This window comes from Littorina saxatilis, linkage group LG12 (assembly GCF_037325665.1).
Source record: "Littorina saxatilis isolate snail1 linkage group LG12, US_GU_Lsax_2.0, whole genome shotgun sequence".
Classification (NCBI taxonomy): domain Eukaryota; kingdom Metazoa; phylum Mollusca; class Gastropoda; order Littorinimorpha; family Littorinidae; genus Littorina; species Littorina saxatilis.
In genome coordinates this window covers 61,886,585-61,902,514 of record NC_090256.1, presented here as the reverse complement: position 1 = coordinate 61,902,514, position 15,930 = coordinate 61,886,585, and the positions used below count along the sequence as shown (strand labels likewise).

At 41.9% G+C, this 15,930-nt stretch overlaps 1 protein-coding gene across 1 annotated transcript in view; it reads left to right on the top strand.

Moving 5' to 3' along the window:
- Window positions 1-15,930, top strand: part of LOC138982490 (protein mono-ADP-ribosyltransferase PARP14-like) — a 57,690-nt gene that overhangs the window by 2,146 nt on the left and 39,614 nt on the right. Inside the window, exons 2-3 of the mRNA XM_070355795.1 lie at window positions 1,896-2,103; window positions 2,360-2,824. Of these exons, the coding sequence (XP_070211896.1) occupies window positions 1,896-2,103; window positions 2,360-2,824 (673 nt within the window). The remainder of the gene's footprint in view (window positions 1-1,895; window positions 2,104-2,359; window positions 2,825-15,930) is intronic.

Genomic DNA, 15,930 nt, shown 5'->3' with positions numbered 1-15,930 from the left:
TTTTGAGAGACACTCAGCACTGATCGCTACGAACGGAAATTTCCGGACTGACAGTGTTTTGCCGATCTCGCTTGTAACTTTTAATCTTATTCATATACATGAAGTTGGTCTTCTGAATTGTGAAGATAAAGTCTTTAGCTTTGTATCGATATATAATATGACTATATAGTTTGAGCGAGGGAAAGGCTTTTTTTTTTTTTTTTAAACTAGCTTTAACGTTCTATCAGGCATGCGCCTCTTAAGAACGGTGCTGCTTTGACCACAAGACTCGCAGCCATAGCAAACCCCTCGTTATGAGCGCCGACCACAACGAAAGCAATTGGCTGCGGTGGGCCCCACGAAAATCGGCAAAGGCGAGTCTAGTTTCTGTAGAAAATCGTCTCTGTTTTCTCCAAAATGACATATCATCCCATAACTGGCGTTTGTATTTCGACATAAGGTCTTGTGGCATCTAATCATCGATTTCATTCTTTCATTTGATTCATTTGTGAACGCTGAGCTTCGAGTATTTATGCTTTTCAGGGAAATTTTTTGAAAATTCTGACTTTCCACAGTTATTACGGAAAATCAAGCTTGTCAATCAAGATGCTGTGAATTGGAATGTCATTACTAATCATTAGTTGACCTCTGGCTCAAGTGGTGTCATCTTGCTACACGGTTGAATTGCAATTCGTCAATCTCTGCCGTCACTGGGCACTGAGAACGTCAGGAGCCTGTATTTTTTTCAAGGGCAATTAGAGGTTATTTGAAAGTATGACATGGTATAATGTTGTGATTTTGGAGAGAAAAATTAATTGACTGTCATTGCAATGAGGCTTGGTCAGAAATAAAGGGTATTCACTGATTTTAAGCTACAATTCAGTTGCTTGGAAATGACAGACCTCCAATCCATTTGTAAATCAAGTGAACTCTCTTGAATGATTGGTACTTCCTCTACAAATAAATGTGCACCAGGATATAATTCTTGGAACTTTGTTCTTTTGTGTAGTAGTAATGCAGGGTTGTAGGAGTTTGAAACGTGGGCATATCACAGTTTGGAAGGTAGGGATTCTGATAGATTAAATAAAAACTGTCAAACTTTTAGGCATGGAATTCCCCTTTGAGAGTATTTGTTGTGGTAGTACTACTACTATGAATTGCTTTCAATGTTTTCCCATAATATTATAAAACCAGACAAAAGTTGTTGTTGATTTCTGTTTTTGTTAATGTCAACTTTTTTTAAAACCTGTGACAACAGCTCTATAACTCACTCTGTCCTTCTGTTGGTCTGTCTGTCGGTTAGTCGGTCTGACCGTCTGTCTGTCTGTCTGTCAAAAAAATTGTCAAAAAACCGGACATTTCCGAGAGGGAGACAGCGCTGACATTGCAAGCGGCCGCAACCGGCTCTCATCACAAAAACAACTGCCCTGCAAACATTACCGCCCTGGTAGTCCCCCTTGCTATGGTCTGCCTTTGTTTATTGCGTACTCAGGAGTGTCAACTTTCTTGACATGACATGACATCGCAAGATCGCGAAAGGATTTTTTTCAGGGGTAGACAAATCAGCCCCATTTTATCAAAGGGAAGGTGCAGGTGGAGATAATTCAAGGGAAGACAACTCTGTCTTACCTACAAACATTACGGCCCCCTTTATTCAAGGGTTTCATTCTAGAATGGCACCCCTGTACTTGCGCAGGGTTAGAATTCCAACCTGGACCCGGTCCATTCTAGAATGAAACCGGATTCTAACTTCGCGCAGAACACATGTACGCAGAAAAACTCTTGATTGTGTGTATTTAAGCTGTGGTTGTTCTTAAGCTCTGCAATTTCCTTCCTTGTTTTTGGAATTTGTATAATTTGTAGAGTAGATTTTCTTCAGTGAAAGAGATTTCTTGGCAGTATTGTCTGGTGTGCAGGTGGTCCAGTCGTCCCATCCTGTAGCAGCAAGTCCTGGGCAGATGGGTAACACAGCAAACACTGCAGCCAGTGTGCAGCTACCCAGTGGCGTCTCCGTGTCTGTCATGAAAGGGGACATCACTCAGATGCCTGTGGATGCCATTGTCAGCGCAGCCAACACAAGGATGGATCATGTTGGGGGCCTGGCAAGAGACATAGTCGATAAAGGTAATTGTAAACTTACATGCAGCCACATGATCACACTCAGAGCAGAAACATCTTCCCAGTCTCTCACCCACATTGAAGACTTGGACAAAGCAAGATAGAGAAATGAGAAACTGACCTAGCTGTTTGGACCTAGTACACACATGCAGAAGCCAGCACACACTGTCATCCCATGCTAACATACAAGTATATTTATACTCCTGGTGTCATGCTTCTGACATAACCACAGTGCTTTTCAATATTTCATCCATTGAAACAGGCGGAGACACCATCCAGGCAGAGTGCTACAAAAACCTGAAGACAAGGGCTACCCAACTGAAAGAGGGCGACGTACTGGTGTCTGGCTCTGGTCGCCTCCCTTGTAAAATAATCATCCATGCGGTTGGACCCATGTACAAAGGCGGCAGAGCTAGGGAAGAGGAGTGTCTGTACGAAACTGTCATGAAGTGCATGGAAACGGTCAACTCAGACGGGTACTCATCTATCGCCATCCCTGCCATCAGCACAGGAATTTGTGGCTACCCGGCCAGGGAGTCTACTCGGGTCATCGTGGAGGCGGTTAAAGCTTTCCTGGACTACCACAGACGTTGCACCGTCAAGAACGTGTATTTCTGTCACGTTGGGGGCGACATTGTGCAGCTGTTCACCACAGCTGTACAAACCACTTTCCCTTCAGCTCGCAGCACCTCCACAGCATACAAGCCAGCGGCCGTCCCGAGGAAAGGTAGGTTTTTGATGTGACCTACATTTTGAGAAGATGAGCCACGTTGGAGGAGGGGTGCGTGCTGGGTTTGGGGTGTGGTTTGTTTGGGCTTTTGGCAGCACTCTGATGGACAACACAGGTTACTGATGTTGGTATGTTTAGCATGAGTTCAGGTCTGAATGGTAGCTTCTTTGACAGTGTGGTATTTTGATGGCACCGCAAGCTTAGAGAGACAGTACAAGTTACTGTTGACTGTTGTCTTTTAGCATGAGGTAAGGTCTGGACGGTGGCTTCTTCAACAGTGTGAGAGTTTCAGTAAGGAAAGTGTATTGTATACAGTAGTACCTGCGATGTGAGGCCCCTTCGATGACAAGACACCTCCCACTAAAGGACACTTTCTGTTATGTCTTTCTTATCTTGTCTATACCTGTCCAAACCACCTGCAAAGTAGGGACACTTTCAACTGGACTCACGGGTGTCCGGTCATTACAGGTAGCACTACAGTATAAGCCTGCCAACAATACAAATCTTTTGACCAGGAACTGGAAATGGGCAGTTGTAGTGCACAGAAGCTGAACACAAGGGCCTATGTACTGTGTGAATAGCGTGTCGGGGAAAGCAACTTCTCTCTCGTGACAGGCAGCAAATATCTTGCACGCGTGTTTGATGGGAGACGCAGACTCACACCGAAGACACTTTATGCAGGTATATGTCGTTGGTATGGAAAGCCGTTTGGCTCATAACCAATACACATGTAAGAAATGATTAATACACGTGTAAGAAATCTTTCTTTTCTTTATTTGGTGTTTAACGTCGTTTTTAACCGTCCACGAAGGGGACGGGGAAAGGGGGGAGATGGGATAGAGCCACTTGTCAATCGTTTCTTGTTCACAAAAGCACTAATCAAAAATTTGCTCCAGGGGCTTGCAACGTAGTACAATGTATTACCTTACTGGGAGAATGCAAGTTTCCAGTACAAAGGACTTAACATTTCTTACATACTGCTTGACTAAAATCTTTACAAAAATTGACTATATTCCATACAAGAAACACTTAACAATGGTAAAAAGAGAAACAGAATCCGTTAGTCGCCTCTTACGACATGCTGGGGAGCATCGGGTAAATTCTTCCCCCTAACCCGCGGGGGGTAGTGTAAGAAATGATTTATACACGTGTAAGAAATGATTTATACACGTGTAAGAAATGATTTATACACGTGTAAGAAATGATTAAATTACATATTCTTACTCCGAATCACAAATAGCATTGACACAGTCTGAGATGCTAAGGTCTGAAAAGGCTACCCGTCTTGAACAATTTTAAAGGGAAGCAACCCCAACACACAAAGTGTAAAAATAGCTATGGTAATGACCATATACCCGGGGAGTTACCTCCCATTGGGGCATACTACGTCACTACCGCTACTCACCACGTGGCAAATCATACGACTTTGCAGCTTCTTGAGAAGAGGTTAATTTGTGGATTTTCTTGGCTCTATCGTGGCTGTGCTGTTTGGTGTTTGTTGGACACCCACCGGCCACTTACCCGTCTTACTTGCCTCCTGCTTCGTAGTTTGTGAGCTCTTTCCATTTTGGTCATCATTTTGACAAGAATGTTGCTGTAGTTGCTGACTTTTCGTCCGTTTTTGGACTTGTTAAATTTCAGTAACTTTTTGTTTGGCCGCCATTTTTGTTGGTCAGCATGGCTGACATCGATAAAACGGGCACGGCCGATGTTTTGGTTAGGTAAACCTTATTTTACCTCCTTACTTGCCTTCTGCTTTGTTAGTTGGTAAGCTCTTCCTTTTTAGTCATTAGTTTGACAGGAAGTGTGTTGTAGTTGCTGACTTTTCGTCCGTTTTGGACTTGTAAATTTTCCAGTAACTTATTGTTTAGCCGCCATTTTTGCGGTTCAGCATGGCTGACATTGATAATTATGGCAAGGCTTATGTCATGGATCTACCAGACCATTGGAATTGTTGTTGTTTCGAACTAAGCATGTAATACCGCTTTGTCCGTTACTTCTTCTGCCCCAAATGAACTTGTCTTTTGGGGGCAGTTAAGCATGTCTTTGACTTCTTCTTTTTCCTCTTGCTTTCCCTCTTTTAGGCATCGGAGCATGGCTCCGGTGTCTATACTGCTTAGCTCTTTATTTCCAGAGTTTCGCAGTTTGGGAGAGAAGGATTGCAGCGTCCCACGCCGCCTGCCGGTGGTTTTTCCCCGGTAGCTCGCGGTGACACTCGCTCTTTGGCGTCCTTGACGTTTCCGGCGGCGACGGCGATGTGGGTCCTTCCGCTTCGTCTTCTGCCTCTTTTAGGGGCATGGACAGTAAGTTGAACTGGTCCACCGGCCCTCGTGAGGCTACTGGACGCTCCCTTTTGGGACACAGTTCTTTGGTGCAGGATCACAACCCTCAAACTTCTGTTCTGCCTCGCCCAATTCACATTGCATGCACGGCCGTTTCAGAGCAAGGGCGGCTTCCGTTTTCGGGAGTCGCGCTTCCGGGTTTTCCGGAAGCGAAGGTCCTCCATTCCATGTACACGCAGAGGTCATGGCTGGAGTTGACCGTGGACTGGCCTTCGGGCATTCGGGCTTCCGGCCTCAGTCAACGCAACCTTCGCTTCCGCATTGTGCGGCTTCGTCTGTTGCTTTTCCGGCTCCGTCCGGATACGCTGTTTCTCTTCCTGCCGCTCCTACTTGGATGTCAGTGAGTGAGGAACAGCGTCCGTCCTATGGGCATGCAGGTAGCCGTTTCCGGCTCTGCTTCCGGTTTACCGGAAGCATAGGTCCTCCTTTGCAAGTACACGTTGTGTTCTTTACTGGAGTTGACCGCGGACTGGCCAACGGGCGTTCGGGCTTCCGGACTCAGTCCACGCAACCTTTGCTTCCGCATTGTGGGGTTTTGTCTGTTGCGTTTCCGGCTCTGTCCAAATACTCTGTTCTTCTTCCTGACACTTCCTCTTGGATGTCAGTGAGTGAGGAACAGCGGCTGACCTACGGGCATGCAGGCTTTCAGCCGCGGCCGGGACAGTCGTCACTTCACCTGTTGGGTGTTGCGGCTACTGCCTATTCAGTTCTGGTGGCTTCGAGGGTTACCTCCTCTTACTCTTACCCCCTTACTGTAGGGGTTGAGTCAGGACGGTTTCCGGGTGGACGGGTTTCCGGTCATCCCGTTCATTAGTCTTCCACTGGCAACTGTGACTTAGGTCCGTGTCCGTTCGCTTGGCTATTCTGTTGTGCAGTCTTTAGCCAGCAATCAGACATGTTCTGGATGTCTGTCGAAGCTCTTGGCTGCTCTCGAAGCTGCGACAGAGGTTACTTCCAGATACTTTCCGGAGGGTACATCGGCTTCGGCGGCTTCCGCTTCGGTTGCTTAGTCGGCGATGTCGTACTTCCGTTCCGCAAAGGAGGAGATTTCCTACTTCCGGTTCGAGAGTCACCTTCGGGTGTACCACTTTTCGCAGGTTTTGGCTAGACCATCCCCTCCCGGAAGTGGTATCTCCAGTGTTTTGGTTCTGCTGCTTGTTACTCAAGCGGTTCAGTTCCGGAACACTCTCAGCCTTGGCTGGCTTCGGCTACACAGGCTTCGACTTTTGGTTTGTTCTTGTCATAAGAAGTTCACTTTGCCAAAGCTGGGTCAAACTTGTTGCGTCCTTTGCTCTTCCGCGTACACTTTTACCGGTAACGCAGAAACTTCTTCCTCTGCTGGTGAAGCAGGTTTTAGAGAGACTTGGGTGTTGTGTTCCCAGACCACACCCTTGTCTCTTCTGAGGAATCTGGACGTCAGCTTTTGCAACTTGCCTCTTTCTCGGAGATGATCTTCAGAGCGCTCTCTCGCTCTTTCACGGAGTCACTGAATTTTTTCACACTTAGTGTGTATCAGGACGCTGATGACATCTCCACTCTTTTGATCAGCCCTTGCTAGGTTGAATGAAGAGCAAATGAGGCCGCCCTTCCTTCACTACGATCATCCAGTCATGTGTTGGAGGTGCTTGTTTCTCTCGCATTCTCAGTTCTCTGAGCAGACTAAGAGAGACACTTGAGCTTTGCACTGGGTAGAGGGATCTCCTTTTGAACATTGGTGTTAGTACCAGAGGAAAGGAGATCCAGTTGAATAGAGATCAGCAGGTCTCCGACTTCTCTCTACAAGGGTTGAAGCAGAGCTAGCCTCCCCAGGAGAAGCATGCTCAGGCCTCTGGCCAAGCTAAGTCGGCAGCCAATAGGCAGTCTCTGCCTGATTCTCGAGTTTCGAGAAATAGATCACTGTCGGGCAGGGAGAAGGGCAGCTCTAGCAGCAAGCCTCTCCCCCCAGGGAAGTGCCCCCGATATCACCCCCCCCCCCCTCCGCCCTCCACTTTGGTGATGGCGGGGGGGTCTCCTTGCAATTTTTCATTGGATGGTCTCTGTACATAGCCAATGGATTGTGGGAGTGGTGAGGTCGGGCGACTCCCATCGATCTAATGAGTGCATATTTTCTTATGCATCAGTCCGTTATTTTCACAGCGATCTAGGTTCATCAGCTCGAGCACCCGCTGAGGTCTCTTCTGGTCGGATCTAGCGCTGGCCTTCGGGTATACTGTTTTCAGTCCTCAGTCAGCGTAACAGTCGTTTCAGCCACGGGCTGCTGCTTCTGTTGCACTTCCGGTTTAACCGGAGAGGTTGTTTCTCTCACAGACGTTTCATTGGTACGTCAGGGTTTTTGGAACAACGGCTGAGCTTAGGGCATCCAGGTTTTTTAGCCTCGGCTGGTGCAACAGCCATTCCAGCTGTCGGCGGTGGTGGTTGTTGCTTTCCCTGTTCTTGTGGCTTCGGACTTCGACAATTCTTTCCTTTATTCTCATCTTATGCAGAAGATGAGATAGGACGATTTCCGTTAGAGTGGGGTTTTTGTCTTCAGGTTACCCCGTTTCTCACTTTTTGCCACAAGCATCTGGACTTTGGTCCTTGTTTGTCTTTCGCCGAGTCTGACTCTGTCTTTCTCTAGCGATCAGACGCGTTCTGGTGTTTCGTCCAAACTTAAGGTGCGCTTGAGTTGGCCTCGGAAGTAACATTCAGATTTTCCTGAGGGGGCATTGTCTTTGGCAATGGATGTTTGAGGAGTCATTCTTTGTGGCTTACCACCTCTCTCAGGTTTTGGCTACTCCTCTCCTTCTGGCAGAGGGTTAGCTAATGTTCCGGTTTCTTTGCTGTGGGTTTGTAGCCCAGCATCTTTTTTGGCAGCCGAAACTTACGTTTCTTACGTTTACCTGTGTACTGTGGGTACTTTGGTACAATGGCTCACGGGCGTCACGGCTCTCAGCCTTAGCCTGTGCAATAGTCTCCTGCCTGTCGCGGTGCGACTATGGCATTTTCGGTTCCTGTGACTTCGGATTTTGTCTCTTCCTCTTCTCCCTCATCCTAGCATGAGGTGAGTCGGGACGACTTCCGTTGGGTCGGGTTTCCTGTACAGTCACCCTTCTACCACAGGCAACTATGACTACGGCGTTTGCCCGTTGATCTCCGCGTCTGACTCTCAGTTTTTCAGAGGTAGACAGACGCGTTCTGGTTTTTCGGCCAAACTCAAGAACTCTCTTGATTTGGCCGGCCGCGAAGTTTACTTCGGGTTTTTCCCTGAGAACTCTTGTCTCGGGAGTCTTATGGCTGGTCGGCTTCACGGTTTTCCGTTTATGCTTACCAGTTTTGTTTTCTGTTTTGGGTTTTGATTCACATTCAATTACCTACAAGCAGGCTGATCTGCGAACACTATGGCTTTTAGTCATTTTGTTTATGGTCACCGGTCACATCAGTCTTCGACCACTGTGATTTCCGCACTTCCGGTGGCTTACGCACTATCGTAAGTCGCTGCTTCCTCGTATTACCTCTCTCTCCCTGCTTCCGCATGGACTGGTAGAGGATGACTGGCGACCGTCTATTTTTTGAGATTTTCTCATCGAGTTGGACTCTGGTACCTTGTACTCAGGTGTCTCTCTCTCTCTCTCTTTCTTTTTTTTTCTTCAACATTTTTTATTCAGGCATGCATGAATTAATTGTCAAACAATTCAAGGTACATAAATATTTGACAAAACAACATAATACATAATTTATATGGCAGCTAATAATGCATTATATGGAGCCCATTTAAGGGTAAACTGATATTGTTTCATATGAATACTGTAAACATATTGGTCAATTTTATGTAGATAAGATAATTCTTTCAAAAATACACGTAAACATGGTCTGATGTTATTGATTCTACATTTATAAACAAAAAATTTAGCGTTCAAGAGTATGAAATCAAAGCCTTGATCTGTCTTTATGTTACTGTCAAAACCAAAAAGTATCAAGTTATCAGTAAGGTTTAGTCTAATACAGTTGTCACATTTCCTTTTTAGAAATTGTTCAAACTCAGCCCAAAAGGTTCTGACATGTTGGCACTTGCATAAGTAATGGTAAATCGAATCTTTTTCAACTTTGCAAAAATTACATAAATTACTATTAACAACTTTCATTTCCTTAAGGACTGAGTTTGTTACAAGTATTCGGTTATTTATTTTTATCTGAAACCACTTTAATTTTGTTTCTTGAATTTTCCTAGTAACGTTAAATATTTTTGGCCATTCAACTGGTGTTTGTGTTAGTATTTTTTCCCAGTTTGTACATGCGTTTGGAATACAAGCTTTACCTATCAACACGTCATAGAACACCTTAGATCCTTTTGAATCCTTTGTAATACAGTTAATAGCCTTTATGCAGGGCATACATTGGTTATCTTCCACAACAGTGTTATGTTTGAGCAAGTATGATTTTATACTATTAATACATCCATAGTATTCCAAGAAATTGACAGAAAGTGAATACTTTGTGTTAAAGCTTTCCACATCCAAAAACACTCCATTTTCTTGTAACAAATCTTTCACATAAAAAACACCTTTGTCTGACCAATTTTTATAATGAAAGGAATTATTACCAATTTTAAACTTGTTGTTGAAGAACAGAGGTTCTGCAAGAACTTCATCTTTAGTTGTAACTTCCAATGTTCCATAATATTCCAAATATGCTTCAAAAACATCTCTCCAAAAAGGATTGACATTTGTTCTTGTTAATATTTTGGGTCCGAAATTTCGGACTGATTCAACCTCCGGACAGTTGCGCAAGAGAATTTCCCTCCACTTGGGACCAAGAAAAATTTTTCTCATCCACAATAATTTTAAAGACATAATGTATGTTTTTATATTTGGAATAGATATACCTCCTTCTTGCACGGAGTGTACTGCAATAGTTCTTTTCACTTTATCTCTTTTTCCGTCCCAAACAAAATCAAAACACATCTTCTGCAACTGTTGAATCATATTGTGTGGTGGATTTGGAAGCAGAATCCACAAATAGACCAGTTTTGACAGTATTAATGATTTCAATATTGCAACTCTGCCTAACGGTGTACTAGAACGTTTCATCCAAATATTGAATAATTTCTTGGCTTCATTGAACTTATCCATCATGTTCATTTCTGCCATTTTTGTCAAATCATTTGTAAACCACAGTCCAAGGATCTTAAACCTTTCTGGATTCCAAGTCATTTTTCTATGTGGAAGAAACTGAGTAGGGTTATTTCGTTCACTGCCTGCCCAAACATTACAAGTTTTATCATAATTAAGTTTAAGTCCTGAAATACAAGCAAATTCATCAAGAGTATTAAATAATTCCACAAAAGATTGATTCGAGCCTTCAAGAAATGTGGTTGTATCATCTGCAAACTGACTTATCTTATGTTCTGTGTTATTAACCTGAATGCCCTTTATATCATTATTTTCCCTAATTTTACAGGCTAACACTTCAGCACACAAAATAAATAAATAAGGTGAGATTGGGTCACCCTGCCTGCAACCACGTTTTATAGGAAATCGAGTTGATGATTTACCATTGACAATCACAGAAGCACTTAAATTTGAATAAAAAGCCAAAATCCAGTTACAAATATCTTCACCAAAACCGAAAGCCTTTAATACCTTATGCATGTAATTCCAGTTAACAGAATCAAAAGCCTTTTCAAAATCAAGTGAGACTATTAAACCTGGTAAATTCTCTTCTTTTAAATAGTGTAGCATGTCGTAGATTAACCTTAGGTTATCACCAATATATCTTCCGGCCACAAAACCAGTTTGATCTAAATTTATTAATTCAGGAAGTACCTTTTTGATCCTATTTGCGATACAAGTTGAACCAATTTTGTACGTAACATTTAACAGTGATATCGGTCGCCAATTTTTAATATATTCCCTGGGTTTATCACCTTTAGGTATGCAGATAATAATACCTTCCCTCTGAGTTATTGACATTTGCTCATTCAAGAAACCCTCGTTAAGAGATCTAACCACTAATCCACCTAACTGTTTCCAGAAGAATTTAAAAAATTCTACTGTAAAGCCATCTGTGCCAGGACTCTTCCCGTTTTTCATGTTTTTTAATGCATTTGAGGCTTCCTCTAACGTAATCATACCCTCCAGGGAGTCTGACGCAACCTCTGATAATGTTGGAAGGGATTGAGCATAGTCATTTATGTCAATATCAATTACATCTTTTTCAGAATAAATATTTTGGTAAAACTGCTTTGTTTCTTCTAACATTTGTTCAGTATCTTCTATGCATGAACCATTTTTTGTTATTAATTTAAACATTTGTTTGCTGACAAAGTGTCTTTTTTCTAAATTACAATAATATTTAGAAGTTTTTTCTCCTGCTGCGGCCCAATTTGCTTTACAGCGTAATAAAATACCTTCAATCTTACTCTTCCTAATATTTAATAACTCATTTTTCTTTTCTTGTAGCATCTGTAGCTCATTATCCGTTTTGTGTATTTTTTTGTCTAAATCTAATATTTCTTTTTCCAATTCTTCTTCTTTATTGTTATTTTCCTTCTTCTTTTTTGCACTGAACTCCATTGTTTCTTTGCGAAGTTCCATGAGTAAGGTATCAAGAAACAATTGGTCTGATATAGTAAATTCTAACTCTTCTACTGAAATATGTTGTAAATTTGCTCTGTCGTAAACAAGCGCCGAATATTGTTCTTGTATTTTTGCAATAGTTTCATTGATTTTATCTACAAATTTTCTGTCCCGCAGCAGCGATGAATTAAACTTCCAGAAATTTTTAAAGCGAGTTTCCTTTTTGAATTCCAACTCTAAAGTAATTAAAGAATGATCAGTTCTGTAGCCATAAAGAATGTCACTGTCTTTAACATGTGTCACAAGGCTTTCTGCAACAAGAAAATAATCTAATCTTGCTTGCTGTGGAGGGTTGGGTCTTCTCCAAGTATACCTTAGTATTTCTGAATTAATTTCTCTCCACACATCTATGAGATCTAATTCAGAAGCAATGTCCATTACTTTTTCTTGTGCTTTCGAGTTATTGATGTGTTTATAATTACAGTAATCTAATGTTGGGTTTAATACTAAATTCCAGTCACCAGAAATTATTATGTTTGGGTTTTGCAATGATAAAAAATTTTCTTTCAAATTATCATAGAATTCAGGATCATCATTATTGGGGCCATAAATATTTACCAAAATGAATTCTATATTCATTGTTTTGATCATCAAAATCAGAAAGTTGCCTCGGATATCCTTTATTACTTTTGTAACTTTAAAATCAAAATTATTATTAAAAAGAATTGCGACACCTCGAGATTGTGAACTAAATGATGCAAAAAAACACTCATAACCCCACTCAGCTCTAATCTGTTTTTCAAATTTCTCTTCGAAATGTGTATCCTGCAAAAGATAAATGCTACAGTTCTTCTGACGCAAAAATTGGAAAACATCTCTACGTTTTTGAAAATTATTCAACCCCTGGACATTACATGAAGCAATTTTCACGTTAGACATAGAGTAAATTCAGTCTTGTTTTCCAGATGCACCCTGAATGCCGCAAAATGTTCAACAATAATGCCTGTTTTTTTCAACACAAACCACAAAATAGCACAAAACAAAAAGGAATGTCTACCTGACATCCTAAATACATACAGACAATATATCAAATCAATAAGAACACTCAAGACTCCTTCCAGCACAACTCGATGAAATGAAAAGCACCCGCCTTTATCTATACAAGGGCTAATCAGAACTATAACAAAACTAGAAAACTAGGGTTCAAAAACAGAATATAGATTTCAAAGACAATGTTGAAACAGACTAGAATTAGAAACTACATGTAATGATGTATGTACCAGTTATCAGACAATGAAAAGCGTGTTATCGTTTGTAATGTGTCTCTGCACACTCAGATTACAATACTGCTAATCAAATAAAAAGACAACATTTTTAGATAGAATAAATTATGAAGAGTTTTAACTCAAACCTTAAAACTACAGTTTAGCAAACAGGTTAATATTTATAAACAGAACTTTATTCCTTGTTTTATTGCCATTTGTTACCAATTAACACTCCTCAGTGTTTCTTTGAATTAACATTATTTATCCAAGTACAGAGGCAAATCAATCAACCAAACATCAGTTTCAATTTTCTTTCGCTAGCTGTCGGCAAACAGAAAAACAAAAAGACAGGCAGCATCTTACAGCGCTGGTTAACAAATGTGTGACTGTTTAGCACAGATACATTAAATCAGACTTGGGCTTTGAGGTTTAGGTAGGTGCCTGTGTCTTTATAGGCTGTGATATGTGTGTGTGTGTGTGTGAGAGAGAGAGTGTGTGTATGTGTGGCACATTCATTTTTATTTAGTCTCAATATACTACACAAATCACAACTTGCAACAAGGGGGATACACTGGTGTCACATATATATACACTAGAATGAATACCCGCTTCGCCGGGTAGCCGGCTTCGCCGGGAAGAAGTACTTAGAGCCGTACGCCGGCTTCGCCGGGTCCGAACAATGGACCCGCCAAGCTTAGGTCCCTCCCAGACTCGTGGAATGGGAACAGCACGAAAATGATTCAGTGGCCATAATGCCATTCCTGACCATATCGAGTCCCATCCTTGTCGACGAATGTAACCGTGTTAATCACCTTTGGAGGCGAACTCCACTCAAACAGGACTGAGCAAGTTATGGCTTTTCAAAGGAAGGCCAGTACATAAAATTACACAAAAGCCGCCAGACCACATCACAAACAGAACTGAACAATGCACAGGTGTTGCTTACATAGAGACACACACACTCGCACACACACACACAAAAACACAGAGAAGCCGTATCTATAGAGAGATAGATGACAGTGTATTTTTCGCGTGGCTATAAATTGATTCGACCTTTGCACTTTTACAGTGAGGATAATTTACGGGTCCAATTTACGTTCTGTACACTGCGTTGACCTTCTAAAAATAGTAACGCCGGGAATATCCGAAGACGCTCAGCGCAGTGGACAGCGCAGTGTAGTAACTTACAACTGAACGGGAAAGCCACACGAAGGAAGGGAGATAAACGCCAAACACTGGAGAAGATAAGGAAGAGTTACTTATAATGGTGAAATGAACACAAAAACGGAAATGAGTTCAGCGCTGCGCGCTGAGAGCACGTGTTGAAATATCTCATCGATGATATTGTGTCCGGGGTGTAGCTGAATACGGTGTCCAAATTTGAAAAAGATCCACCGAGAACTTTGGCGTTGTGATGTGGTGTAGCGGCTATGGTGTGTCGGTATGGGGGCCCGGGTAAGCTGAGGTGGAACCAAAATAGCTGAGGTGGAACCAAAATCGGTTCCGCGCTGCGCGCTGAGAGCACGTGTTGAAATATCTCATCGATGAGGTTGTGTCCGGGGTCTCTCTGAATAAGCCCACCAAATTTGAAGCAGATCCATCGAGAACCTTGGCCGCGCATCGCGCACAGACAGACAGACACACACACAGACACTAGTCGTATATATATATAGATTTGCAAAATTCCACACCGATTTCACATGCAATTATAGGTTTCCTTTTGTATGATCTTAGACAATAGTCAATCTGATTTCGCTTGAACAGTTATAGGTTTTTATTTGCACAATCATAATTCATAACCATCACTGATTTCACTTTCCAGTTATAAAAAGGTTTTCATTTGTACCGTTACAGTCCGCAAGAAGCACTGATTTCAGACTCAATTGTTAGTTGAAGATTTTCATAAATTTACACAGTCCCAGTCCATACACACTGATTTCAATTGTCCAGTTAAAGTTTTTCATTTGCACTGCCACAATCCACAATAAATGTAAACACTGTTTTCAATTGTCCAGTTGAAGTTTTTCATTTGCACTGCCACAGTCCATAATAAAACACTGATTTCAGTTGAAGTTTTTCATTTGCACTGCCACAGTCCACAATAAACACTGATTTCAGTTGAAGTTTTTCATTTGCACTGCCACAGTCCACAATAAACACTGATTTCAGTTGAAGTTTTTCATTTGCACAGCCACAGTCCACAATAAACACTGATTTCAATTGTCCAGTTGAAGTTTTTCATTTGCACTGCCACAGTCCACAATAAACACTGATTTCAATTGTCCAGTTAAAGTTTTTCATTTGCACAGTCAGAGTCCACAATAAAAGTTGTAGGTTTTCATTTTTACATTCATCATCAACAGTCGACACTCATTTCTCTTGTACAGTTGTCGGTTATCATTTGCATTACATACTCACTGTAGGCATGGGTAGTTTCAATACATGTACTCATGTGTGTGGGAGTATGTGTCTGTGTGTGTGTGCACCCTAATGAAGTACCATCAGTTGTCAGTTACATGTAATACTTCGCGTTTTTCTTAGCAAATTTCTTTTTATCAGAATATAACAGCACTTGGAACACAATCATCAATCCCTCACGCATCTCATTTGACAAGCTGTCAATGAATAACAACACACACAAAAAACAAGCGGTACATATCCAATTTCTGAACAATGGTTCACATTTTAGACCGTTTTCTTTTAAGAATGGTAATACAGCAGACACGTGCTACGTAATGTAATTTCTAAGGGCAGATTTCAACCCATACCCATCTCACCTTCATTTACCAGAAATTTTATTTATTCCCAGTATCTTTAAAGTCACCAATCAATGATAAAAATGTAGACTGAAAATATGATTCAAAATAGACATTTGCAATTTCACTGTATATCCTATCATTCTCTCTCTCTCTCTCTCTCTCTCTCTCTCTGTATGTGTGTGT